The sequence below is a fragment of the Rana temporaria genome, chromosome 4, assembly GCF_905171775.1.
Source record: "Rana temporaria chromosome 4, aRanTem1.1, whole genome shotgun sequence".
NCBI lineage: Eukaryota > Metazoa > Chordata > Amphibia > Anura > Ranidae > Rana > Rana temporaria.
In genome coordinates, this window is record NC_053492.1 from 15,290,743 (window position 1) to 15,318,526 (window position 27,784).

At 47.9% G+C, this 27,784-nt stretch overlaps 1 protein-coding gene across 2 annotated transcripts; it reads right to left on the reverse strand.

Annotated features, from left to right (window-relative positions):
* Positions 1 to 1,765: 1,765 nt before the first annotated feature.
* Positions 1,766 to 27,120, reverse strand: LOC120935973 (WAP four-disulfide core domain protein 18-like). Of its 2 annotated transcripts, none has more exons than XM_040348024.1 (4): positions 27,013 to 27,120; positions 18,368 to 18,517; positions 8,162 to 8,304; positions 1,766 to 1,932 (listed from the first exon to the last, which is right to left on the reverse strand). In XM_040348024.1, the coding sequence occupies exons 1-4, from the start codon at positions 27,077 to 27,079 to the stop codon at positions 1,924 to 1,926; spliced, it is 369 nt and encodes a 122-aa protein (XP_040203958.1). In that variant the 5' UTR covers positions 27,080 to 27,120; the 3' UTR covers positions 1,766 to 1,923. The 2 variants fall into 2 exon arrangements, with proteins under 2 accessions (XP_040203958.1, XP_040203957.1); XM_040348023.1 differs by having other exon boundaries at positions 1,766 to 1,928; positions 8,155 to 8,304.
* Positions 27,121 to 27,784: the final 664 nt, after the last annotated feature.

Sequence of the window (27,784 nt, forward strand, 5' to 3'; positions counted from 1 at the left end):
GAGAAAGAAGGATGAGAGGGGAGAGAGAAAGAGGGAGGAGAGGGGAGAGAGAAAGAAGGATGAGAGGGGAGAGAGAAAGAAGTATGAGAGGGGAGAGAGAAAGAGGGAGGAGAGGGGAGAGAGAAAGAAGGATGAGAGGGGAGAGAGAAAGAAGGATGAGAGGGGAGAGAGAAAGAAGGATGAGAGGGGAGAGAGAAAGAAGGATGAGAGGGGAGAGAGAAAGAGGGAGGAGAGGGGAGAGAGAAAGAAGGATGATAGGGGGAGAGAGAAAGAAGGATGAGAGGGGAGAGAGAAAGAAGGATGAGAGGGGAGAGAGAAAGAGGGAGGAGAGGGGAGAGAGAAAGAGGGAGGAGAGGGGAGAGAGAAAGAAGGATGAGAGGGGAGAGAGAAAGAAGGAGGAGAGGGGAGAGAGAAAGAAGGATGAGAGGGGAGAGAGAAAGAGGGAGGAGAGGGGAGAGAGAAAGAAGGATGAGAGGGGAGAGAGAAAGAAGGATGAGAGGGGAGAGAGAAAGAAGGATGAGAGGGGAGAGAGAAAGAGGGAGGAGAGGGGAGAGAGAAAGAAGGTTGAGAGAGGAGAGAGAAAGAGGGGAGAGAGAAAGAGGGAGGAGAGTGGAGAGAGAAAGAAGGATGAGAGGGCAGAGAGAAAGGATGAGAGGGCAGAGAGAAAGAGGGAGGAGAGGGGAGAGAGAAAGAAGGATGAGAGGGGAGAGAGAAAGAAGGAGGAGAGGGGAGAGAGAAAGAAGGATGAGAGGGGAGAGAGAAAGAAGGTTGAGAGAGGAGAGAGAAAGAAGGTTGAGAGAGGAGAGAGAAAGCAAGAGAAGAGAGGGAGGGGGAGAGGATAGTGAGAGAGGACAGAAAATAAGAAAGAAAGTGGGAGGAAGGCGAGAGAATGGAAGAGGAGAGAGAAGATAAAGGAAGGAGAGAGACGGGGGGGGGGGGGGGAGCGGAAGAGGGTGGAAAAAGAAGAGAGAATGAGAAAGAAGAGAGACGGAGGAGAGACAAAAAAAAGGAGAGAGAGAGGGAGTAGTAAGAGAGAAAGAGATGTAGAAGAGAGAGAGGAGAGACAAAGAGGGGGAAGAGAGAGAGAGAGGATAGTGAAAGAGAGGGAGGAGAGAGAGAGTGGGAGGAGAGATAAAGAGGGAGGAGAGAGAGGGGATAAAGAAAGGAGAGAGACAGAGAGAAAAAAAGAGAGACTGAGGAGTGAGAAAGAGAGGGAGAAAAGAGAGAGGATAGTGAAAGAGAAAGGAGGGGGAGGGAGGCGAGAGTAAGTGAAAGGCGAGAGAGAGGGAGGAGAGATAAAGTGAGAGACGGTATGCTTTGTTTATATTTTATATCTGAGGTTTACAATCATTTTAATTCTATCAACAGTTTATACTTTAATTCTTGAGATTAGGTGCGTAAATTGGGGCATGCTGGTAGGGCCCCCAGTGCATTACTTTGCCCAGGGGCCCATGATGCTATTAAGATGACCCTGGCTATGGACCCTACTCTGGTCTTGCTGACGTCCGGTTCCTAGACCATGTTCTTGTACAATAGACATCTGCCTTGACACACTCTGTGCTGATTGGATGAAGGTGTCAGAATTACCTGTGTGGCTGGGGTATGTTCCTGACACTCGTTGCGGCTGAGGAAGCCACCAGCTGCGAAACGTCTCCAGCATTACAGAACAACACCAGTTACATGGGAATAACTACTATTAGTTATACCATGACCTGGATTCATGAGAAGATTCAAAAGTATAGAAACCACACAAATCATCATGGTGTAGATTGGGATGATCATTTATTAGTCATTGACATTAGTCATTAGTTATTTATTAGTCATTATTAGTCATTGACAGGGTGATGTCCCCACGGGAGAGAAGAACCAATGGCGGTCTCACCATCTGGAAGACCTTGTGACTTGTCTAGTCCTGTTGTGATTTCACTCTGGATGAGGAGACAATGAAGGCAGGCATGAGCAACATAATCCAAACACATTACCAGTTAATATGTCATATAGAAGCGTTATTACATAAAATATGGACACATGGGATTTCAGATTGGGGTACACACTACTGGGTCGAATGATTATCCTGCTTTCTATATCAGAGTTTCCTCCTTCAACTGTGAGACTTCCCCACTGTAGCTTGTAGACTTGGAAAAGAAGGAAGAAGAAATGCAAGCTCAAGGTAGGTTTAAAAGGCGTTTATTGAAAGTATCGACATGTACATCAAGCCAGCGCGTTTCGGGGAAAAGGACATCCCCTTCGCAAGGCTGTTGTTGGTATGCTATGAGGAAGGCTGTATAAGCCGAAACACATTGCATTTCTGATGCTGTGTCATTTTACATGTAGCCACAAAAAGGATTTCTCCCACCAATTCATCTCTCTGATCAATGTTTATAAACAATGGCCCAGATTCAAGAAGCACTTGCGCCCGCGCAACCATAGGTTACGCAGCGCAAGTGCTTACTTGCTCCGGTGTAACGAGTGCTCCTGATTCAGGAACCTCGTTACACCGACTGCAGGCTAAAATCTGCGCGGCATAAGGCTCTTATGTCTCGCAGATTTTAGGCTGCATTCTTGCGAGGGCCGCTAGGGGGCGCTCCCATTGTGTATCAGCGTGTAGTATGCAAATTGCATACTACCACTGATTCACAAGCTTGCGCGGGCCCCGCGCAAGCCAGGTACGAAGTTTCCGTACGGCTGCTTTTAGCGCAAGGCTACCCCTTCTAATAGTAGGGGCAGCCAATGCTAAAGTATAGCCGGCCTTCCCGCGCCGTGAAATTCAAGTTTGCGTAAGTGAAATGTGAATGGCGCTGGACGCCATTCACGTTCACTTAGAAGCAAATGACGTCCTTGCGACGTCATTTGCCGCAATGCACATCGGGAAAGTTTCCCGACGGAGCATGCGCTGTACGCTCGGCGCGGGAGCGCGCCTAATTTAAATGATTCCCGCCCCCGGCGGGATCATTTAACTTGCGTGCGCTTACGCCGGGCAAATTTGCCGGCGCGCCCTCGCAATTCACGGAGCTACTGCTCCGTGAATCGAGGGCAGCGCAAAATATTTGCGGGGGCGCAGGGCAAAATCGTTGCCCTGCTCCCCCTGCAAATATCGCGCAATTCTACTTGAATCGGGGCCATTGTTACTTTGTATCTCTCTATCTCCCGTCTTATCAATGTTTATAAACAATGTTTCTTTGTATCTCTCTATCTCCCGTCTGATCAATGTTTATAAACAATGTTACTCTGTATCTCTATCCTGTCTTATCAATGTTTATAAACAATGTTACTTTGTATCTCTCTATGGGCCAGTTCACACTATAGAAACGCAGTCCGGATTCATAGAATCAGATACGCATAGATAGGGCTAAGATCCGACAGTGTTACACTGTGTTACACTGTCGGATCTTTTTTTCAATTTAAAAATGGCGCCGGGGGCGTTCCCGCTGATTTACGATAAATATGTAAATCAGCGAGATACGCAAATTCACGAACGTACGCGGACCCGACGCAGTCTTCTTACGACGTTTCCGTAGCGGCTTTCCCGTCGTATACTTACCCCCGCTTTTAGCAGGCGCAGCCAATGTTAAGTATAGCCGGCGTTCCCACGTCAAATTTGAATTTTCTAACGTCGTTTGCGTACGCCGATTCACAAACACGCGCGTCGCAAGTCACGCTCACGTCGAAACCACTGACGTCCTAGTGACGTCAGTGGGAGCAATGCACGCCGGGAAATTCCCCGGACGGCGCATGCGCATTTAAATTGGCGCGGGAACGCGCCTGATTTAAATAGTACACTCCCCCTAGCCGCGGAATTTGAATTCCGCCGGGGGATTTAGGATCCGCCGCCGCAAGTTTGGAGGTAAGTGGTTTGTGAATTAGCCACTTGCCTCTCAAACTTGCGGGAGCGGATCTTAAATCACGTAGATCGAGCGGATCTATAGATCTGCTGATCTACGTGAATCTGGCCCCCAGTGTGTACCACTGGATGGACACTTTTACAGAGCTGCTGAAAGCTGGACGAAAGCTCTGCAAATGCTTTGTAAAAACTTGCTGTACACATTGGGCCGGATTCACAAAGGAGATACGCCGGCGTATTTCTGAGTCCGGCCGTCGTATCTATGCGCTTGATTCATAGAATCAGGTTACGCATAGATCTCCCTAATGCCGCGTAAACACGGTCGTTTTTTGTAATGAAATAAAACGTCGTTTTAGATCATGAAATAAAACAACGTTTTTGAAACTTCATTTGCCTACACACCATCGTTTTTTCAAAATGCTCTAGCAAAGCGCGGTTACGTTCAGCACTCTTTTCCATTGAAGCTAGCTTCATAACTTGCTTCTGAGCATGCGCAGGTTTAAAAACATCGTTTTAAACACACTATCATTTTAAATGACACAAAAAACGACGTTTTGAAAAACGACACAAAAAATTGAAGCATGTTCGAATTTTTTTTTTTTTGTTGTTTTTCAGAAGACATAAAACGACGTTTTCCCCACACACGGTCATTTTAAATGACGTTTTTAAAAATGACGTTTTTTTTCATCACAAAAAGTGATGGTGTGTACGCGGCATAAGATCCGACAGGTGTAAGTGACTAACACCGTCGGATCTTAGGCTGCAATTCCAGGCCGGCCGCTAGGTGGCGCATCCGTATTATTACGCAAGGAATATGCAAATGAGGAGTTACGCCGATTCAGAAACGCACTTTTTTTTTTACGTCGTTTGCGTTCGGCTTTTTTTGGCGTATAGTTACCCCTGCTATATGAGGCGTAGCTAATGTTAAATATGGCCGTCGTCCCTCTTCAGAGAGTTAATCTGGAAGAAGGGACAAGCTAGGATTAGTCTCCAGACCATGCAGTTGCCAGCTAAAGAGGGGGGTATGGCAGTGCCTCACCCGAAAACATACTTTCTAGCCTCACAGCTACAACAGCTTGCAAACTGCGGACTGGAGGGAGGTGGGAACTCCGGTAGATTGATGCTAACTGGGGCACCACATAGGACAATAGTGGAGGCACTTGAGGCTGGTTCGTTCGTTCATAGATGTCCAACTATAAAACTTAGCCTTAAAGTGTGGCAAACAACAAAAGCTTTGATGGGCTACAAGGGAATAACAATATTCGCCCCCCTCTGGTGCAATCAAAACTTAAGAGAATTAAAAGACATTGAGAGATGTAAAGAATGGGAGAGACAAGGGATAAGCCGCTTAAACCAACTGTACAATGGAGAACAGATGAAATCCTTCGCAGACTTGCGACAGGAATTTAATATAACAAATAAAACATTTTACAGATACCTACAGATACGACATGCTATCCAAGCTCAGTTTGGGTTACAACCCATTGTATGGTCCTCAGCCCCCACCATCCTGAAAATAACCTCTCCAAAAACAACCAAAGGACTGATATCTGAGTTGTACTCTAGATTAGGAGCTAAAACCATAAGTAGGGCAGGCCTTACTAAGAGCAGGACAGGATGGGAGAAAGACTTAGGTCAAATGACCACGGAACAATGGAGTGCGATCTTGAGTAGGGGGGTATTGGTTTCGATCTCTCCATCTCAGAAAGTATCACACTTGTTTCTCTTGCATAGAGTATACTATACCCCCAGGAGAATGTTCAATCTTGGGTGGAGAAGTACTGACGAATGCCCAAGGTGCAGAGCGACAGGCAATCTTATCCACATGATGTGGAAATGCCCAAAGTTATTTAGATACTGGGAGGAGGTGGTTACCATAATAAATAAAACTTTTAAAACTAAGTTAGAAGCTGAGTCTAAGGCATGCTTGTTAGGCAGCATAGAGGAAAATAGAGTGCCAGCCAGCTCCCTTGAAGTGGTACTGAGATGCCTCTTCCAGGCAGAGGCGTTGCTAGGGGGGTGCGGCCCGCACCGGGTGACACCCGCTAGAGGGGTGACACCATCCCGATTTAATTTTATTTTTATTTTTTTATTTTTTAGCTGACATGTGGGGGGGGGGGGGTGTGCAGAGGTGCAGGCGGCTGTGTAATGTAAAAGGGGTGCAGTGATGCAGGGTGCTGTGTAATGTAAAAGGGTCCAGAGATGCAGGGTGCTATGAGATGTAAAGGGGGCCAGTGATGCAGGGTGCTGTGTAATGTAAAGGGGTCCAGTAATGCAGGGTGCTGTGTAATGTAAAGGGGTGCAGAGGGCTGTGTAGTGTAAAAGGGTCCAGAGGTGCAGGGGGCTATGTGATGTGAAGGGGTGCAGGCGGCTGTGTAATGTAAAAGGGGTGCAGTGATGCAGGGTGCGGTGTAATGTAAAAGGGTCCAGAGATGCAGGGTGCTATGAGATGTAAATGGGTCCAGTGATGCAGGGTGCTGTGTAATGTAAAGGGGTCCAGAGGTGCAGGATGCTGTGTAATGTAAAGGGGTGCAGGGTGCTGTGTAATGTAAAGGGGTCCAGAGGTGCAGGGTGCTGTGTAATGTAAAGGGGTGCAAGGTGCTGTGTAATGTAAAGGGGTCCAGGGTGCTGTGTAATGTAAAGGGGTCCAGAGGTGCAGGGTGCTGTGTAATGTAAAGGGGTTCAGAGGTGCAGGGTGCTGTGTAATGTAAAGGGGTCCAGAGGTGCAGGGTGCTGTGTAATGTAAAGGGGTTCAGAGGTGCAGGTGCTGTGTAATGTAAAGGGGTCCAGAGGTGCAGGGTGCTGTGTAATGTAAAGGGGTCCAGAGGTGCAGGGTGCTGTGTAATGTAAAGGGGTCCAGAGGTGCAGGGTGCTGTGTAATGTAAAGGGGTCCAGAGGTGCAGTTGTGGAGAGGGGTACACAGTAGTAACAAAAATATATTGAAGGATGCAGAGGTATGCAGGGGGCACAGTGGGGTGTTTTTACATTTTAACGTGGGGGGGGGGGGGGGGTGCCAGATATTGGATTCTCCCCGGGTGCCAAATGCTCTAGGTATGCCCCTGGCCTATAGGCTCCTGAGATGTGAATTCTGGTTCTGGAGAAAGAGAGGTGGAGGAGGGGACAAAGAAAAATGGAGAGAAAGAAGAAGGGATAGAACGAACAAGAAAGATGGATAGGGAGAGAGAGAAAAGGGGAAGAAAGGAGAACAGAGAGCAAACAGTAGGGTAAAAAATATTTGACATTTTTTATTGGGGGGGGGGGGGGGGTGACACCATATTTTACCGCACCAGGTGACACCAACCCTAGTGACACCACTGCTTCCAGGCAAGGAAGTTAATTGCGTTGAGGTGGCAGGCCCAGATGCCACCCACTGTCAAATCTTGGGTTGAAACTATTAACACAATGATTTGGAGTGAGAGAGTGACACTTACACGACAGGGGAATTATAGTAAGTTTGTGAGGATGTGGAAACCCTGGCTAGACGGAACAGGATGTTCTATATAAGAAGAGGACAGTCGCCATTCAAATTCAATAAATATCTTAACCCGCTATCGGGCATTCCTTTATGGGGAAGACGTATTTAACGTCAAAAACTGGCTCACGGTGTGATGGGAGGGTGGGAGGGTGGGCGAGGGTTTGCGGGGTGGGGAAGGGGAGGCGAGGCATGACAGTTCAGAAACAAGTGTTCTTTCATTTATTCACAATGTTATAAAGAACGAGGGTAGGATAAGATAAGGGGAAAACAGGGAAAAACGTATGGTTGTGTATTGTTTATATTATGTACGATGGTGTAACACTTTTTGTATCTTTTTATACGCAAACAACAATAAAAAAATATTGAAATTAAAAAAAAAAGTATGGCCGTCGTTCCCGCGCCGAGTTTTGAATTTTTTACGTTGTTTGCGTAAGTTGTTCGCAAATACGGATGGACGTAATTTACGTTCACGTCGAAAGCATGACGATTTGCTGACGTCATTTGGGGGGGGGGGACGCGCCTGATTTAAATGTTACAAGCCCCCTACCTGCGGAATTTGAATTCCGCCGGGGGATTTACGTTACGCCGGCTCAACTTTACAGGCAAGTGCTTTGTGAATAAGCATTTGCCTGAAAAAGTTGCGCCGGCGTAACGTAAATGAGATCTGCTCACCTATCTGAATCTAGCCCATTGTTCTTATACACGCTGCACTGGGAGAAGGAAAGGGAGGATCACATTATTGGCTCCTAGGGGCAATACTGACAGTTCCACCCTCACATTTGGATGAGATCTGGTCTGTACCGGGCCACTTAATATCTGATCACAGTCATCCACTTACCGTTGGGTTCCTCGCAATCATAAGCACAGCCGACATCACAGCACTTCTTTGTCCCGGAACATTCCGAGTCTCCGTTACATCTCCTGGGGATGGGTTCCTCACATGGTGCAAAGGTATTAACCACGGGACAGGTGCCCGGTTTCTCCTCCGCTGCAGAAAAATACACATTTATTATTATTATTATTATTATTTTTTTTTTTTACAGGTAGTTCTATTTACCTAGCGCTTTACAGATACATTGTACATTCACATCAGTCCCTGCCCTCCAGGATAGAACAATCCAATAACTGTCTATACTGAGAATGAGTCTTTACAACCACTTTAAACGATCTCACAGTGCATTATGGGGCGCTTGAATTTGCCCGCAAACCCCCCATTTTTCTTTTGTTCTGCGAACAAAGAAACACCCGATGTTCGACTCGAACATCAAGACCATCCCCACTCCTTCTGAGAGCAGGGGACGATGGGTGTTGGAAATCTGGGACACGATAACAGCAATGTGTAGGGTCATCGCATCTGTTTTCTGATCGAGTCCGCCTGTCCATTTTGCGGGAGGACCCGATATGACCCTCCATTCTCCTCTATGGAGTGTCGGGTGTAAGTGGACATGTGTCTATTTACACCCACCTACATCTAATCTGCTAAAAATGAATGGATGGGGATCTGTTACCCTCCATCTGGGTGGATTAGATGGCAGTCGGGGTTCATTTACATCCAACTGCCCATAGAGGCTGTGTCTGTGTCTACCTGTTCAGCGGAGGATCAACAGACAGATTCCCACTGAGCAAGTGGATTCCTGATGGAGTACGGCCCATGTGAAAGGGGCCTTAACCTCATAAGGGTGACCTGATGTCCCAAAAATGTATGTTGCCATCCCATCTGATCAATGTTTATAAACAATGCTACTTTGTATCGCTCTATCTCCCGTCTATAAATATTTATCAGACAGTGTTACTTTTTATCTCTCTATCTCCCCCATCTGATCAATGTTTATAAATAATGTTACTTTGTATCTCCTAATCTCCTGTCTGATCAATATTTATAAACAGCGTTACTTTGTATCTCCCAATCTCCTGTCTGATCAATGTTTATAAACAATGTTACTTTGTATCTCTCTATCTCCCGTCTGATCAATGTTTATAAACAATATTACTGCCCTCCACTGTCCCCCTCCCATTATACTGCCCTCCACTACCCCCCTTTTACTGCCCTCCACTACCGCCCCCTCCCATTATGCTGCTCTCCACTGCCACCCCTCCTATTATACTGCCCTCCACTGCCACTCCTCCTATTTTACTGCCCTCCACTACCCCCCATTATACTGCCCTCCACTACCGCCCCCCTCCCATTATGCTGCTCTCCACTGCCACCCCTCCTATTATACTGCCCTCCACTGCCACTCCTCCTATTTTACTGCCCTCCACTACCCCCCATTATACTGCCCTCCACTACTGCCCCTCCCATTATACTGCTCTCCATTGCCACCCCTCCTATTTTACTGCCCTCCACTACCCCCCTATTATACTGCCCTCCACTACCACCCCCTCCCATTATACTGCCCCCTCCCATTATACTGCCCTCCACTGCCCCCTCCCATTTTACTGCCATCCACGGCCACCCCTCCTATTATACTGCCCTCCACTACCCCCCATTATACTGCCCTCCACTACCACCCCTTCCCATCATACTGCCCCCTCCTATTATACTGCCCTCCACTGCCCCCTCCCATTTTACTGCCCTCCACGGTCACCCCTCCTATTATACTGCCCTCCACTGCCACCCCTCCTATTTTACTGCCCTCCACTACCCCCCCATTATACTGCCCTCTACTACCACCCCTTCCCATCATACTGCCCCCTCCCATTATACTGCCTTCCACTGCCCCCTCCCATTTTACTGCCCTCCACGGCCACCCCTCCTATTATACTGCCCTCCACTGCCACCCCTCCTATTTTACTGCCCTCCACTACCCCCCTATTATAGAGAAAATGAAAAAATTAGTGCGCATACCAAATGCATATAAAAAGGAAGCAGCAAACTCAAAAATGTTATACAACATTAATACCATAGGACAAAAAGTGGAGTCGCGCTAAACAAGGGTGAATATGCCTTAGTGAAAAGGTCATGTGTAAATTATATGAAAAAATTTGAAATAGTTCGCAATCATTAAACATGAAGAAACATAGTCCAAATGGCAACTTTTGCAAAGTGGAGGTGCAAAAAAGTAAGTCCGATGACGTATTCAATCTGTGTAGTGTTAAATGCTGCTGCGATAGGTGAAAATCAGGAACCACCACCCAATAATAATGCTGTCCCTTACCAGAGTCTGAGATCCTGACGGATCAAATAATTCAGAAAATAGCCAGATCCAATGGATGCATCGTAGCCTGCCTCCTGACAAGGTCTTCAAAAGTCACCGATCAACCGATGGAGCATCCAGAGAAAAAAATACTGGACTATTTTTCTTCATGTTTAATGATTGCGAACTATTTCACATTTTTTCATATAATTTACACATGACCTTTTCACTAAGGCATATTCACCCTTGTTTAGCGCGACTCCACTTTTTGACCCCCCTATTATACTGCCCTCCACTACCACCCCCTCCCATCATACTGCCCCCTCCCATTATACTGCTCTCCACTACCACCCCCTCCCATCATACTGCCCCCTCCCATTATACTGCCCTCCACTGCCCCCTCCTATTTTACTGCCATCCACGGCCACCCCTCCTATTATACTGCCCTCCACTACCCCCCATTATACTGCCCTCCACTACCACCCCTTCCCATCATACTGCCTCCTCCCATTATACTGCCCTCCACTACCCCCTCCCATTTTACTGCCCATCACGGTCACCCCTCCTATTATACCGCCCTCCATTGCCACCCCTCCTATTTTACTGCCCTCCACTTACCCCCCCCATTATACTGCCCTCCACTACCACCCCCTCCCATCAAACTGCCCCACACCCATTATTCTTCCCTCCACTGCCACCAGGGCCGGACTGGGAATGAAAACCAGCCCTGGAAATAATTTCATACCAGCCCCACAGCATTAATATACCAGCCCAAAAAAAAAGAGAGAAATCCATGAGAGAGCCAGAGAGGGGCTGGGCTGCAATGGTGAGAGAGAGGGGTGCAACGATGAGAGAGGGTGCAACGGCGAGAGAGAGAGGGTGCAACGGAGAGAGAGAGAAAGGGTGCAACGGCGAGAGAGAGGCGTTTCTACTGAAACTGCGCCCCTGTGAAAACATTTGAAACCCATCTTTCAGATAACCATAACAAAAAAAAAAACACCCAAGATTGCAGTAATATAAGCACCCATAATTGCGGCCTTATCACCCATAAATATGGCCTTACCAGCACCCATAAATGCGGCAATATCAGCACCCATAAATGTGGCAATATCAGCACCCATAAATATGGCCTTACCAGCACCCATAAATGCGGCAATATCAGCACCCATAAATGCGGCAATACCAGCACCCATAAATGCGGCAATATCAGCACCCATAAATGTGGCAATACCAGCACCCATAAATGCGGCAATATCAGCACCCATAAATGTGGCAATATCGGCACCCATAAATGCGGCAATATCGGCACCCATAAATGCGGCAATATCAGCACCCATAAATGCGGCAATATCGGCACCCATAAATGCGGCAATATCGGCACCCATAAATGCGGCAATATCAGCACCCATAAATGTGGCAATACCAGCACCCATAAATGCGGCAATATCAGCACCCATAAATGTGGCAATACCAGCACCCATAAATGCGGCAATATCGGCACCCATAAATGCGGCAATACCGGCACCCATAAATGCGGCAATATCGGCACCCATAAATGCGGCAATATCGGCACCCATAAATGCGGCAATATCGGCACCCATAAATGCGGCAATATCGGCACCCATAAATGCGGCAATATCGGCACCCATAAATGCGGCAATATCGGCACCCATAAATGCGGCAATATCGGCACCCATAAATGCGGCAATATCGGCACCCATAAATGCGGCAATATCGGCACCCATAAATGCGGCAATATCAGCACCCATAAATGCGGCAATATCAGCACCCATAAATGTGGCAATATCGGCACCCATAAATGCGGCAATATCGGCACCCATAAATGCGGCAATATCGGCACCCATAAATGCGGCAATATCAGCACCCATAAATGCGGCAATATCAGCACCCATAAATGCGGTAATATCAGCACCCATAAATGTGGCAATATCAGCACCCATAAATGTGCTGTATGCGTCGGTCGGATGCCTGTCAGTCAATTAGGAACGCCCATCCCCACCATCATACCAGGAAGCGGCGGTGAGAACACAACGGTATGTATGGACGTATTTTCTTTAAAAAAACAGCTGATTCTAATTGTCATTAATCTCATAAATGCAATGTTAAAAGTTTATTTTTAGGGGAACCTCCACTTTAAGGCCTCTTTCACACTGGGGCGGTGGAGGCATCGGCAGTAAAGCGCCACTATTTTTAGCGGCACTATTCAGCCGCTAGCGTGGGCAGGGGTGCTTTAGGAGCCGCTCCTACTGCGCCTCAAAGATGCTGCTTGCAGGAATTTTGTATGTCCTATCAGCGCACCGCTCCAGTGTGAAAGCTTTCGCATTGGAGTGAGAAAATAGGCTCTTTCAGGGCGCTCTGCAGACGCTATTTTTTGCATTATAGTGCCTGCAAAGCGCCTCAGTGTGAAAGGGGTCTTAGACTACTTTCACACTGAGGTACTTTGTAGGCGCTACAAAATAGCGCCTACAAAATGCCCTGAATGAGCCTATTTTCTCACTCCAATGCGAAAGCTTTCACACTGGAGCGGTGCGCTGGCAGGATGCGCAAAAAAGTTCAGCTAGCCGCATCTTTTAGGCCCTGTAGGAACGGTGTATACACTGCTTCTAAAGCGCCCCTGCCCATTGAAATGGGCAGCGGCGCTGAACCACCAGCAAAGCACTGCTGCAGCTGCGCTTTGCGGACGTTTTTTTTATCCTTTTGGGCCTCTAGCATTGTGCTGGCAGGACGCTCAAAAAAGTATTTGAGGCACCCTGCTAGCGGCCGAATAGCGCTGCAAAAACGACAGTAAAGCGCTGCTAAAATAGCGACACTTTACTGCAGACGGCGCAACGCCCCAGTGTGAAAGTAGCCTAAGTCACATGCCCCTCCCCCCATCCTCTCTGAGATTATTATACAGATTTCAATTTTATTGCAAGGGCAGCAAAGGTAGGTGACAGAGAGAGAAGGGGGGGGGGTGCAGATATGGGACACTGGGATGGGAGCACAGGGGGACACTGGGATGGGGGAGGGAAGTAAAGGGGGGACACTGGGATGGGGGAGGGGAGTACGGGGGGACACTGGGATGAGGGAGGGGAGTACGGGGGGGACACTGGGATGAGGGAGGGGAGTACGGGGGGGAACACTGGGATGGGAGCACAGGGGGGACACTGGGATGAGGGAGGGGAGTACGGGGAGGAACACTGGGATGGGAGCATAGGGGGGACACTGGGATGAGGGAGGGGAGTATGGGGGGGGGACACTGGGATAGGGGAGGGGAGTACAGGGTGGGACACTGGGATAAGGGAGGGGAGTACAGGAGGGGACACTGGGATGAGGGAGGGGGGACACTGGGATGAGGGAGGGGGGACACTGGAATGGGGGAGGGGGGACACTGGGATGGGGGAGGAGATCACAAGGGGGACACTGGGATGAGGGAGGAGATCACAGGGGGGACACTGGGATGGGGGAGGGGAGTACGGGGGCGGGGGACACTGGGATGAGGGAGGGGGGACACTGGAATGGGTGAGGGGAGCACGGGGGGGACACTGGGATGGGGGAGGAGATCACAGGGGGGACACTGGGATGAGGGAGGAGATCACAGGGGGGACACTGGGATGGGGGAGGAGATTACAGGGGGGACACTGGGATGGGGGAGGAGATTACAGGGGGGACACTGGGATGGGGAAGGAGATCACGGGGGGGACACAAGGATGGGGGAGGGGAGTACGGGGGGGACACAGGGATGGGGGAGGGGAGTAAGGGGGGGACACAGGGATGGGGGAGGGGAGTACAGGGTGGGGGGACACTGGGATGAGGGAGGAGATCACAGGGGGGACACTGGGATGGGGGAGGAGATTACAGGGGGGACACTGGGATGGGGGAGGAGATCACGGGGGGGACACAGGGATGGGGGAGGGGAGTAAGGGGGGACACAGGGATGGGGAGGGGAGTACAGGGTGGGGGGACACTGGGATGGGGGAGGAGATCACAGGGGGGGACACTGGGATGGGGGAGGAGATTACAGGGGGGGCACTGGGATGGGGGAGGAGATCACGGGGGGGACACTGGGATGGGGGAGGGGAGTACGGGGGGGACACAGGGATGGGGGAGGGGAGTACGGGGGGGACACAGGGATGGGGGAGGGGAGTACAGGGTGGGGGGACACTGGGATGAGGGAGGAGATCACAGGGGGGACACTGGGATGGGGGAGGAGATTACAGGGGGACACTGGGATGGGGGAGGAGATCACAGGGGGGACACTGGGATGAGGGAGGAGATCACAGGGGGGACACTGGGATGGGGGAGGAGATTACAGGGGGGACACAGGGATGGGGGAGGGGAGTACAGGGGGGGGCACTGGGATACAGAAACATTACTCCCCTTCCCCATCCGATCACCCCTCCCTCCTGTACATTGTATTACACACACACACACACACACCCCCCCCCCCCCCCTACTGCAATTGTCCTATCCTGTCCGTCCCTCTAATATTAGAGAATGTCAGTCTATTTCTTCACCTTGTGCTTCAGGCAGGGTGGCGACGCCGTTCACGTCTCCTCTGCCCTGCGACTCTCCCCTCACTCGTGACCCTGAAGAGACATTGTGGGCGGTGCTGGCGCCGCACGGTTCGATGGAACTAGTCCCGATGTTTGTTTCTTCTTCTGCTCGGCTCCTCCCCTTAGACACATGATCAGTGATGCTGCTCAGTGCTCACTGATTAGCTAGGTAAGAAGCAGGGGAAGTGCGACGGCGAGCATGGCGGCTGCAACACGCCGGCCCGCGCGGCTGCTTTTAACTACCGGCGCAGTGACACTGACAGTCTGATGCAAAAGCAGCCCCAGGGTTAGGGAACTCAGTGCAGCCGTCACCCCTGCGCAATTGATAAGAGCGGCGGCCGCAGCAGCGGCGATGGCGGCCGCGGCTATGGCCCGCCGCTGATTGCATTAGATTGAAAGGCAGTACAGCAGGCAAAAGCAAGCGGCCTACCGGGAATTTTCCCGGTATCCCGGAAGGCCAGTCCGGCCCTGACTGCCACCCCTCCTATTATACTGCCCTTCACTAACCCCCCCATTATACTGCCCTCCACTACCATCCCCTCCCATCATACTGCCCTCCAATACCACCCCTCCCATCATACTGCTCCCCACTATCCCCATCCCACATCCACTGCCCTACTGACCACGTCCACTGTTCTACTGACCATGTCCACTGCCCTTCTGACCATGTCCACTGCCCTATTTACCACGTTCACTTCCCTACTGACCATGTCCACTGCCCTACTGACCATGTCCATTACCCTACTGACCACGTTCACTGCCATACTGACCACATCCACTGCTCTCCTGACTGACACCATTCACAGTCCACACTGACACCACTGACGGAACTACCAGCAAAGATTGCTTTTGCAACTGGGCCCTGGCCTTCTGCCACCATGGCAGGACCCAAGACTGCAGGACTGCACAACATGTGAAAGGGATCCGCTGTGGGACCATGAAGGGTGGTGGGATCAGTGGGAAGGGCTCTGGCCTTGGAGAGAATGGCCCAGGCTGGAGGTCCGGGGGCCCTTCATGGTTTCTTGCACCAGGGCCCTGAAGGTTCTAATTATGCCTCTGCTGCACCCTGTATATAGCTCATCCCAGTACCCTACACCATGTATATAATTCATCCTAGTACCCTGCACCCTGTATATAGCTCATCTCAGAACCCTGCACCCTGTATATAATTAATTCCAGTACCCTGCACCCTGTATATAGCTCATCACAGAACCCTGCACCCTGTATATAGCTCATCCCAGTACCCTACACCATGTATATAATTCATCCCAGTACCCTGCACCCTTTATATAGCTTATCCCAGAACCCTGCACCCTGTATGAAGCTCATCTCAGAGCACTGCACTCTGTACGTAGCTCATCCCAGAACCCTGCACTCTGTGCATAGCTCATCTCAGAACTCTGCACTCTGTACATAGCTCATCCCAGAACCCTGCACCCTGTATATAGCTCATCCCAGAACCCTGCACCCTGTATATAGCTCATCTCAGAACCCCTGACCCTGTATATAGCTATTCTCATAACCCTGCACCCTTTATATAGCTCATCCCAGAATCATGCACTCTGCATTCAGCTCACCCCAGAACCCTGCACTCTGCATTCAGCTCACCCCAGAACCCTGCACTCTGCATGCTGCTCACCGCAGAACCCTGCACTCTGCATGCAGCTCACCCTAGAACCCTGCACTCTGCATGCAGCTCACCCCAGAACCCTGCACTCTGTACACAGCTTATCCCAGAACCCTGCACTCTGTACATAGCTCATGCCAGAACCCTGCACTCTGTACATAGCTCACCCCAGAACCCTGTACTCTGTATATAGCTCACCCTAGAACCCTGCACTGTGTACATAGCTCCCCCCAGAACCCTGCACACTGTACATAGCTCATCCCAGAAACCTGCACTCTGTACATAGCTCATCCCAGAACCCTGCACTCTGTGTATAGCTCATGCTAGAACCATGCACTCTGTAATAGCTCATGCTACAACGCCCTCAGTCGAAGTCGGAAGTGACGAAACGCGTCAGGGCGGGGCTACATCGGCGCAACACAGGAAGTCTTTCTGCGCTCCACAAGCTGACCATCGGTTACCAGCGATACAAACACTCGTGCGGCCCCTGGTGCTCGTGGACGGCGGTGACAGCAGAACATTACAGGCTTGCTTATTTGTTCATTTACTTTGGTTTTTCTATTCTGAAAACATAAGGAGGTTGTGCCTGAGAGGATTGACATTAACAAGCCAGTCCTCTTACAGGCTGTGGTAAGCCTGCATCCCAGATGGGAATATTATTACTACTTTGGTGAATCTTTAAATAGGGTACAGGGTGCACTCACGCCTTGTTTCTTGATCACCTAGCACACCACCTTTGTTTTTATATTTAAGCTCCTACCTGGGGCTATACACTTCTTAGCGCTGTTTTATCATTGAACCACGGTTCCATATTTATTTTGATACTTTGTTTTCATGCTACAACACTGCACTCTGTACATAGCTCACCCCAGAACCCTGCACTCTCTACATAGCTCATCCCAGAACCCTGCACTCTGTACATAGCTCATCCCAGAACCCTGCACTCTGTGTATAGCTCACCCTAGAACCCTGCACTCTGTACATTGCTCACCCCAGAACCATGCACTCTGTACATTGCTCACCCCAGAACCCTGCACTCTGTATATAGCTCACCCTAGAACACGGAACTCTGTACATAGTTCACCCCAGAACCCTGCACTCTGTACATAGCTCATCCCAGAACCCTGCACTCTGTACATAGCTCATTCCAGAACCCTGCACTCAGTACGTAATGCACTCCAAACACTGCATGCTTTTATTTTATTTGTGTATGTATCCATGACACTTTTGCTTGTGGAACAATAATAAAAGCATAATTTATAGGTACAAGGAAGCCCAAGTTTTGTTTAATGATGCCCATTAAGCTCCTCCCACTGTCAGAAGTCTGACCACGCCCACATTTGCCACAGCATGCTATGCAAGTTTCCTTCCTTCCTCAAGTATCCCTCATTCTGAAGTTCAAAAGTTGGGAGGTATGCATTAGTGGCACATGAGATGGGGGAACATCAGCGAGGAAGAAGGACGGGATGTACTACACACCCCCTGTTTACTCCCAGTGTGTACCACTGGATGGACACTTTTACAGAGCTGCTGAAAGCTGGACAAAAGCTCTGCAAATGCTTTGTAAAAACTTGCTGTACACATTGTTCTTATACACGCTGCACTGGGAGAAGGAAAGGGAGGATCACATTATTGGCTCCTAGGGGCAATACTGACAGTTCCACCCTCACATTTGGATGATATCTGGTCTGTAGCGGACCACCTAATATCTGATCACAGTCATCCACTTACTGATGGGTTCCTCGCATCTAAAAGAACAGCCGACATCACAGCACTTCTTTGTCCCGGAACATTCCGAGTCTCCGTGACATCTCCTGGGGATGGGTTCCTCACATGGTGCAAAGGTATTAACCACGATACAGGTGCCTGGTTTCTCCTCCGCTGCAGAAAAATACACATTTATCATTATTATTTTTACAGGTAGTTCTATTTACCTAGCACTTTACAGATACATTGGCCCAGATTCAAGAAGCACTTGCGCCCGCGCAACCATAGGTTGCGCGGCGCAAGGGCTTACTTGCTCCGGTGTAACGAGTGCTCCTGATTCAGGAACCTCGTTACACCGACTGCAGCCTAGGATGTGACAGACATAAGCCTCCTTATGCCTTCATATCTCAGGCTGCATTCTTGCGTTGGCCGCTAGGGGGCGCGGCCATTGTGATCGGCGTATAGTATGCAAATTGCATACTACCACCGATTCACAAAAGTTGCGCGGGCCCTGCGCACGCAAGGTACGGAGTTTCCGTACGGCGACTTTAGCGCAAGGTTGCTCCTGCTATAGCAGGGGCAACCAATGCTAAAGTATAGCCGCCCTTCCCGCTCGTGAAATTTAAATTTCACGTCGTTTACGTAAGTGATTCGTGAATGGCGCTGGACGCCATTCACGTTCACTTAGAAGCAAATGACGTCCTTGCGACGTCATTTGCCGCAATGCACGTCGGGAAAGTTTCCCGACGGAGCATGCGCTGTCCGCTCGGCGCGGGAGCGCGCCTAATTTAAATGATTCCCGCCCCCGGCGGGATCATTTACATTAGGCAGCCTTACGCCCGGCTATTTAGCATATCGCCCGCGCAATTTACGGAGCTACTGCTCCGTGAATCGCGGGCATTTCAAAATATTTGCGTGGGCGCAGAGCAAAACTCGTTGCCCTGTGCCCACGCAAATATTGCACGGATCTACCTGAATCTGGCCCAATGTTTATAAATAATATTTATTTGTATCTCCATCTCCTGTCTGTTCAATGTTTATAAACAATGTTACTTTGTATCTCTCCATCTCCTGTCTGTTTAATGTTTATAAACATTGTTTTTTTTAAAAGATATTATTATTGAAGTTTTTCAACAAACTGACAAACAGAAAAAAAAAAACAATACACACACACAAAAAAACACAATCACCGTACCAGATGGACTGATTCGGCATGGTAGGCAATATGCTCAGACATAGGCAAATAAAGAGATTCCAATACAAAGTATATACAGTAGGCACACCGGGAAAAGGTGCATGTAGACCAATACGGGCACAGCAAAGGTGGGAGTCTATACATTAGAGATCCTTAGGGCACTGTCCAACACTGGCCAAACAAGTGTACTTCAGTTAGTGCTGGGAAAGAGTAAGTGGGCTAGCCAGCCACCTACCCCAAATTTTATGAAAGGTTTTGGTGCGTTTCCGGATTTCAGAAGTAAGCTTATATAGCGGGATGGAGTCATTAATACGTTTCAGCCAAAGGGCTTTCAAAGAAGTCTGTGCACCCTTCCAGGGCAGTAGAATGGTCTTTTTAGCATAAAAATAAAGTATACGGAGCAGTCTCTTGGCATGCGTTGACAGGTGTAAGTCACCAAAAATGCCTAGTAGGCAGTTCTTGGGGTGAATTATATTTTGCTAAACAAATAAAAAAAGACCCAAAATTTTGAAAAAAAAAAAAGTTTTACCTTTGTGTCTGTTATAAAATGTTGTAAATAAGTACGTTTTTTCCTTCACTGATGGGCACTGATAAGGCGCCACCAATGAGGTGGCACCAAATGAGCGGGCACTGATGGGCACTGGTAGGCGACACTGATGGGTGGCATTGATATTCAGCACTGATGGAAATTGATGGGCGGTACTGATAGGCACTCATGGGTGGCACTGATGGGCAGAGATAGTACACTGATGGGAACTGAAAGGCTGCAAAGATGGGTACTTATGGGTGGCACTGATAGGCAGGACTGCTGGGCATTGATACGTGGCACTGATGGACACTAATATGCAGCACTGATATGCGGCACTAATAGGCATCCCTGGTGGCACTGGCAGTGGTAGGCATAGTGGGTGGGCACTGTATGGCAGCTGCCTGGGCACAGATTGGCATTTCCCTGGTGGTCTAGGCGGGCATACCTGGTGGTCCAGTGTGGGTGCCCATCCCTGGTGGTCCCAGCAGTATCGTGGTGGTCCTGGGCGGGCATCTGAGGGCGAGCTGCGCTGATAAACAATCAGCACAGACCCCTCTGTCAGGAAAGCAGCTGACGCGAGTGAGGAAAAGCCGATCCACAGCTCTTCCTGTTTACATCGTGATCAACCGTGATTGAACACGGCTGATCACGCGGTAAAGAGCCTCTGTCGGAGGATCTTTACCGAGATCGGTGTAGCGGTGTGTCAGACTGACACCCCGCACCACCGATCGCCAATGCGAGCTGCCCACAGGCCGCGCAGCGGCTGTTATCCTGTTATCCTGCTGGACATCAGTCGGGATAACTGAACCACCGCCCGGCTGTCATTTTTCTATAAGCCAAGCGGTAGGTGGTTAAATGAGATACTGTTTCTTTAATTGTTTTTCATCACTTGTATGTCTATCACAAGAAATGTAAACATCTTTCATGATATAAATAAGGTATGACAAGTCCTCATTATGGAGACATCTGGGGTCTATTAGACCCCAGATCTCTCCTCTACTCTGGAAAGTATGAGATCAGAGAAAAAAACATTGATCTCTGCTTTACAGAAAATAAATAAAATGTCAGTATGGCATCATGACGCCACTTCCGGCCTCCCAGTATCATACAGGTGGCCGAGTACCATCCAGCACACAGTCAGCTCTGTGGTAACTCTGTAGCACTGTGTGATCGGATCCTGGGCTTCTTGATCGGATGGGAGACCCCACAGATGCATCGGAACATTGCCTCCCACTGCCAGTAAAAGCATTCCAGCGACTAATAAGCCTTTAGGAAGGCTTTTACATTGTAAAGAATCATCGGCTGAAAAGAAAGATATCGGGATGATACCTGTAGCTGCAGGCGTCATCCCGATTTCTCAGGTTTATTTTGTTGCCTGTGTCCCATTGGGGAGATCTCCCCTTACTTCCTGTTGCAAAGTAAGCGGAGATGCCTGTAAAGTGAGGAAAATTCCCATATTAGTTGCCACAAAAACAGGTGCCCCCACCAGTAGATTTTCTCAAGACAATGGTCACCAGGTCAAACAGTGAGGGTGATTCTTCTCAGCTGGGGCAATAAATAACCTGTCAGGGGTCCAATCCCCTCCCCACTCCTTTCAAAATAAAACATGTTGGGTAGAGATATCATTTACATTTAAAAAACACAATATGGGGTCACTCATGGATTCACACAGGCATTATGGGTCTTTCAAAGAAAGCACAGTAGACCGTGTTTGCTTTAAGATTGTCTCTCTCTTATTGAATCTCCATGTGGCCTCTGAACAGATTAGGTGGAGTGGAGGAAGTCTTTCTTCTAAAATAAATCTGTTGTGCATGTTAATCTGATTGTTCTGTTCCAGTAGGACTGTGCACAAAACCAACATGGTTTAACCAGTCTGGTGAAGAGCAAATCGAAAGTCCTGCACAGATCCCTGATCTGAATCCTACACCTTTGGACTTCAACCCTGCTGAACACTTTTTGGACCTTAACCATACTGAACACCTTATGGTTTGATCTCTACTGAACACGTTTGGACCTCAACCCTACTGAACACATTTGGACTTCAACACTACTGAACACATTTGGACCTCAACCCTACTGAACACATTTGGACCGCAATCATACCAAAGTCCGACTCCTTTTGTACCTCAACCCTACTGAACACATTTAGACTTCAACCTTAAGATACATCTTTGGAGGTCAACTCTAATGAAAGCTTTTGGACCTCAACCTTTCTGAACATCTTGGACCTTAACCCTACTGAAAACCTTTGGACCTTAACCCTACTGAAAACATTTGGACCTTAACCCTACTGAACACCTTTGGACCTTAACCCTACTGAACACCTTTGGACCTTAACCTTGCTGAATACCTTTGGACCTCAACCCTACTGAAGTCATTTGTACATCAACCATACTGAACACCTTTTGACTTTAACCCTGTGGTACATGTTTGGACCTCAACCATTACAAAACACCTTTGGATCCCAAACCTACTGAACGGTAAACACCTTTGGACCGCAACCCTACTAAACACCTTTGGACTTCAACCCTACTGAACTTCTTTGGACCTCAACCCTACTGAACACCTTTGGACCTCAAACCTACTGAACACCTTTGGGCTTTAACTCTGTGATACAATCCTAACAAATGCCTTTGGATCTCAACCTTCTAAACATATGACCTTGTAAATGGTTACAAATTCCCACAGATCTTTTACAAAATCTTGTGGATAGCCTTCCAAAAACAATAGAGGCTATTGTAGTAGTGAAGGGGGGGTCAACTCTATATTAATAGCCATTGTTCTGGAATGAAACGTCTATTTAGTTTATATAATTGCGTGATGGTCAGGGACAAACTATGGGCCATATAGTGTACAGTTCCTGCATGTTATAAGTGGTGAAACAGGTTGTGGCAATGGATGGGGGAGCTAAATGGGGGAGGACAAAGTGTATCAAGAGCTGGGTCCTGTTCTTGTTATGCCAAGTAGTGTTTCCATGCTACTCGATGCAGTATCTTCTTCATATTTTGGACTATTAGTTACATATATTTATATTTTTTTATTAATATTTATTCACTCTTAGGGGTTTATTTATCAATGTTTTCACCCAAGAGTCACACAACTTTCTTCCAAGATTCACCAACCTTTACATAAAATGATGTGAACTAAAGACTGCAAGAAGGAAATGACAAGCCAGCCTAGATTCTGGAATACTTCACTGGTGATTGGTGGGTGATTTTTTTTTTTAAAGCTTGTCTCTGTGTATGAACATTATGCCCCGTACACACGGTCGGAATTTCCGACAAGAAAAGTCCGATGTGAGCTTTTGGTCAGAAATTCCGACCGTGTGTATGCTCCATCAGACTTTTCCTGTCGGAATTTCCGCCAACAAGAATTTGAGAGCTGGTTCTCAAATTTTCAGACGGAAGAAATTCCAATCTGTAGCAATTCCGACACGCAAAATTCCGACTAATGCTCGGAAGCATTGAACTTAATTTTCTCGGCTCGTCGTAGTGTTGTGCGTCACTGCGTTCTTGATGGTCGAAAGTTCAGAGAACTTTTGTGTGACCGTGTGTATGCAAGCCAAGCTTGAGCGGAATTCCGTCGGAAAAACCATCCAAGGTTTTTCCAACGGAAAATCCAATCGCGTGTACGCGGCATAAGAAGGGGTTATCAGCTCCTCAGATAATGAGGGTTGCTCCCTCCTGCTCCTCTTTCGGATCCTCCACACTCATTCTGATTTCTCATTTCAGTTGGTGTGCAAGCATAGGGGTAGATTCATAAAGAAGTTACGCTGGCGTATCTATTGATACGCCGAGTAACTTCTAGGTTGCTCCGGCGTATCTTTTTTCTGTATTCAGAAAACAAGATATGCCGGAATTTGGCTAAGATCCGACTGGCGTAAGCCTCTTACGCCGTCGTATCTTAGTTGCATATTTACGCTGGCCGCTAGGTGGCGCTTCCGTCGATTTACGCGAGGAATATGCAAATCAGGTAGATACGCCGATTCAGAAACTTACGTCCACCCGGCGCATTTTTTTACGTCGTTTACGTTAGGCTTTTTCCGGCGTAAAGTTACCCCTGCTATATGAGGTGTATCCTATGTTAAGTATGGACGTCGTTCCCGCGTCGAATTTTGAAAATTTTACGTTGTTTGCGTAAGTCATCCGTGAATGGGGCTGTGCGTAATTTACGTTCACGTCGAAAGCATTGGCTTTTTGCGGGTTAATTTGGAGCATGCGCACTAGGTAACTTTCACGGGCGGCGCATGCGCCGTTAGTCAAAAACGTCATTTACGTGGGGTCATGTTTTATTTACATAAGACACGCCCACCTCTTCACAATTTGAATTAGGCGCGCTTACGCCGGCAGATTTATGCTACGCCGCCGTAACTTAGGGCGCAGGTTCTTGGTGAATACAGAACCTGCCTCACTAAGTTACGGCGGCGTAGCGTATCTGAGATACGCTACGCCCGCACAAAGTTACGGCGGGCTATCTGAATCTAGCCCATAGTGCCTATACAACCCAGGGGCTTTGTTATCATGTATAGGGTCAGTTGGATTTTGTGTTACACGGGTTCTTTGCTTACATACAGGCTCTTTACAGATCTTGTTGTATAATGGGGGGACATTAGAGTGTAAGCTCCTCTGTCACAGAGACTGATTTGAATGTCTCTGTATTCTCTGTACAGCACTGCGGTATATGTCAGAACTATATAAATGTATAATAATAATAGTGTGTGACTGTGGGGGACATTAGAGTGTAAGCTCCTCTGGTGCAGAGGCTGTCCCAGTTCTCTCTGCACACAGCACTGTGGAATATGTCAGCGCTATAGATATACATAGTAGTCCAAAAAGGTTACTAAACCCTCGTTTTAGTTTTATCAAATAACAAACATATCATACTTACATTAAGGTGAAAAACCTAGAGGGTTTACAACCCCTTTAACCACTTTCCGACCGCTGCATGTATATGTACGTCCACAGTACAGGCAAATGGGCGTACATGTACGTCCTTGCCTTCTAGCGGGTGGGGGGTCCGATCGGGACCCCCCCGCTACATGCGGCGGTCGGGTTCCCTCGGGGAGCGATCCGGGACGACGGCGCGGCTATTTGTTTATAGCCGCTCCGTCGCGATCGCTCCCCGGAGCTGAAGAACGGGGAGAGCCGTATGTAAACACGGCTTCCCCGTGCTTCACTGTGGCGGCGTATCGATCGAGTGATCCCTTTTATAAGGGAGACTCGATCAATGACGTCAGTCCTACAGCCACACCCCCCTACAGTTGTAAACACACACTCCTACACTCCTACAGCGCCCCCTGTGGTTAACTCCCAAACTGCAACTGTCATTTTCACAACAAACAATGCAATTTAAATGCATTTTTTGCTGTGAAAATGACAATGGTCCCAAAAATGTGTCAAAATTGTCCGAAGTGTCCGCCATAATGTCGCAGTCACGAAAAAAATCGCTGATCGCCGCCATTAGTAGTAAAAATTTTTTTTTTTATAAAAATGCAATAAAACTATCCCCTATTTTGTAAACGCTATAAATTTTGCGCAAACCAATCGTTAAACGCTTATTGAGATTTTTTTTACTAAAAATAGGTAGAAGAATACGTATCGGCCTAAACTGAGGGAAAAAAATAATTTTATATATGTTTTTGGGGGATATTTATTATAGCAAAAAGTAAAAAATATTGAATTTTTTTCGAAATTGTCGCTCTATTTTTGTTTATAGCGCAAAAAATAAAAACCGCAGAGGTGATCAAATACCACCAAAAGAAAGCTCTATTTGTGGGGAAAAAAGGACGCCAATTTTGTTTCGGAGCCACGTCGCACGACCGCGCAATTGTCTGTTAAAGCGACGCAGTGCAGAATCGCAAAACCTGGCCTGGGCATTTAGCTGCCTAAAGGTCCGGGGCTTAAGTGGTTAACACAGTATAACATACCTGCAGTCACCACTTGGAGCTGTAGCACCCCCAGGAGGATAGATAGTACAGTGACTGATGTGACTGGCTCAATGTTCTCTGTACAGCACTGCGGTATATGTCAGAGCTATATAATGTATCAGGCCCCATACACACGATAGAATCCATCCGCAGATAAATCCCAGCAAATGGGTTTCTGCGGATAGATTCTATGGTGTGTACACGCCAGCGGATCTCTTTCCGCGGAGAAATCTCCTCTGGGATGGATTCCAGCAGATCGAATATTTGTTGTGCTGCACAACGAATCCATCTGCTGGAATCCATCCCAACGGATGGATCCGCTCGTCTGTACAGACTTACCGGATCCATCCGTCCAAAGGGATTCCCCGCACGCGTCGTAATGATTTGACGCATGCGTGGAATTCCTTATATGACAGCGTCGCGCCCGTCGCCGCGTCATAATCGCGGCGACGGCGCGACACGTCATCGGCAGAGGATTTCCGCGCGGATTTCAATGGGATGGTGTGTACACTCCATCCCATCGAAATCAGCGGATTTCTTTGAGAGGATTTATCCGTGGAAACGGTCCGCTGGACCGTATCTGCGGATAAATCCTCTCGTGTGTATGGGGCCTAATAATAGTATGTGACTGTGGGGGGACATTAGAGTGTAAGCTTCTCTGATACAGAAACTGATGTGACTGGCTAAGTGTTCTCTGTACAGCACTGCGGTATATGTCAGAGCTATATAAATGTATAATAATAATAATATTAATAATAATAATAATGTGTGACTGTGGGACGACATTAGAGTGTAAGCTCCTCTGGTACAGAGACTGACGGCACTGGCTCAGTGTTCTCTGTACAGCACTGCGGTATATGTCAGAGCTATATAAATGTGTAATATTAGACGGTGACAGTGTGAAGGACATTAGAGTGTAAGCTCCTCTGGTGCAGAGACTGTCCATGTTCTGTCTGTACACAGCACTGTGGAATATATCAGAGTTATATTTGTAGTAGCCTTATCATAGAATCACATACCTGCAGTCACCACTTGGAGCAGTAGCACCCCCAGGAGGATCGATAGTGTCAGTCCCGCCAATCTCATGTCTGCAGTCTGGATGGAATAAATCCGTAATCTGTGGGTGGTTTTTATATCTGTATTCTAGAAGGAAGAGATGACGGGCCGTGCCAGAAACCTGTCATTATCTCTTATTGTTTCATCAATTTCACAATAATCAAGATTTGCATATGATGAAGCACATGTTTTAGCAAGCCCTAGTATGTGTATAATTTTTTTTTAATTAAATTTAAACTTTTTACAAGGGAGGAACAGCAGCATTTTATTTTCAACTGAAGCTCTTTAAGGTGACAATAAAATACATGGTTGCTTCATGATACAGTGCCTTGAAAAAGTATTCATACCCCTTAAAATTTTCCACATTTTGTCTGTTACAACCAAAAACGTAAATGTATTTTATTGGGATTTTATGTGATAGACCAACACAAAGTGGCACATAATGATAAGGAAAATGATAAATGGTTTTCAATACAAATAAATATGTGAAAAGTGTGGGGTGCATTTGTATTCAGCCCCCTTTATTCTGATACCCCTAATAACCATTAATGTCATATACAGGTGTAGCGATGGTGGACTACAGTTATAATATTATGCAATTTTCCCTGTCATTCTTCATCTATAGTTATATCCCTCTAGTGCTGGGTGCCAGTGACTGTCATCATATCTGTGAGCCCAACCAAAAGAATTATGGGACTAATATTTTTTCAGAATGGCCATTCAGTTGCGTGACAT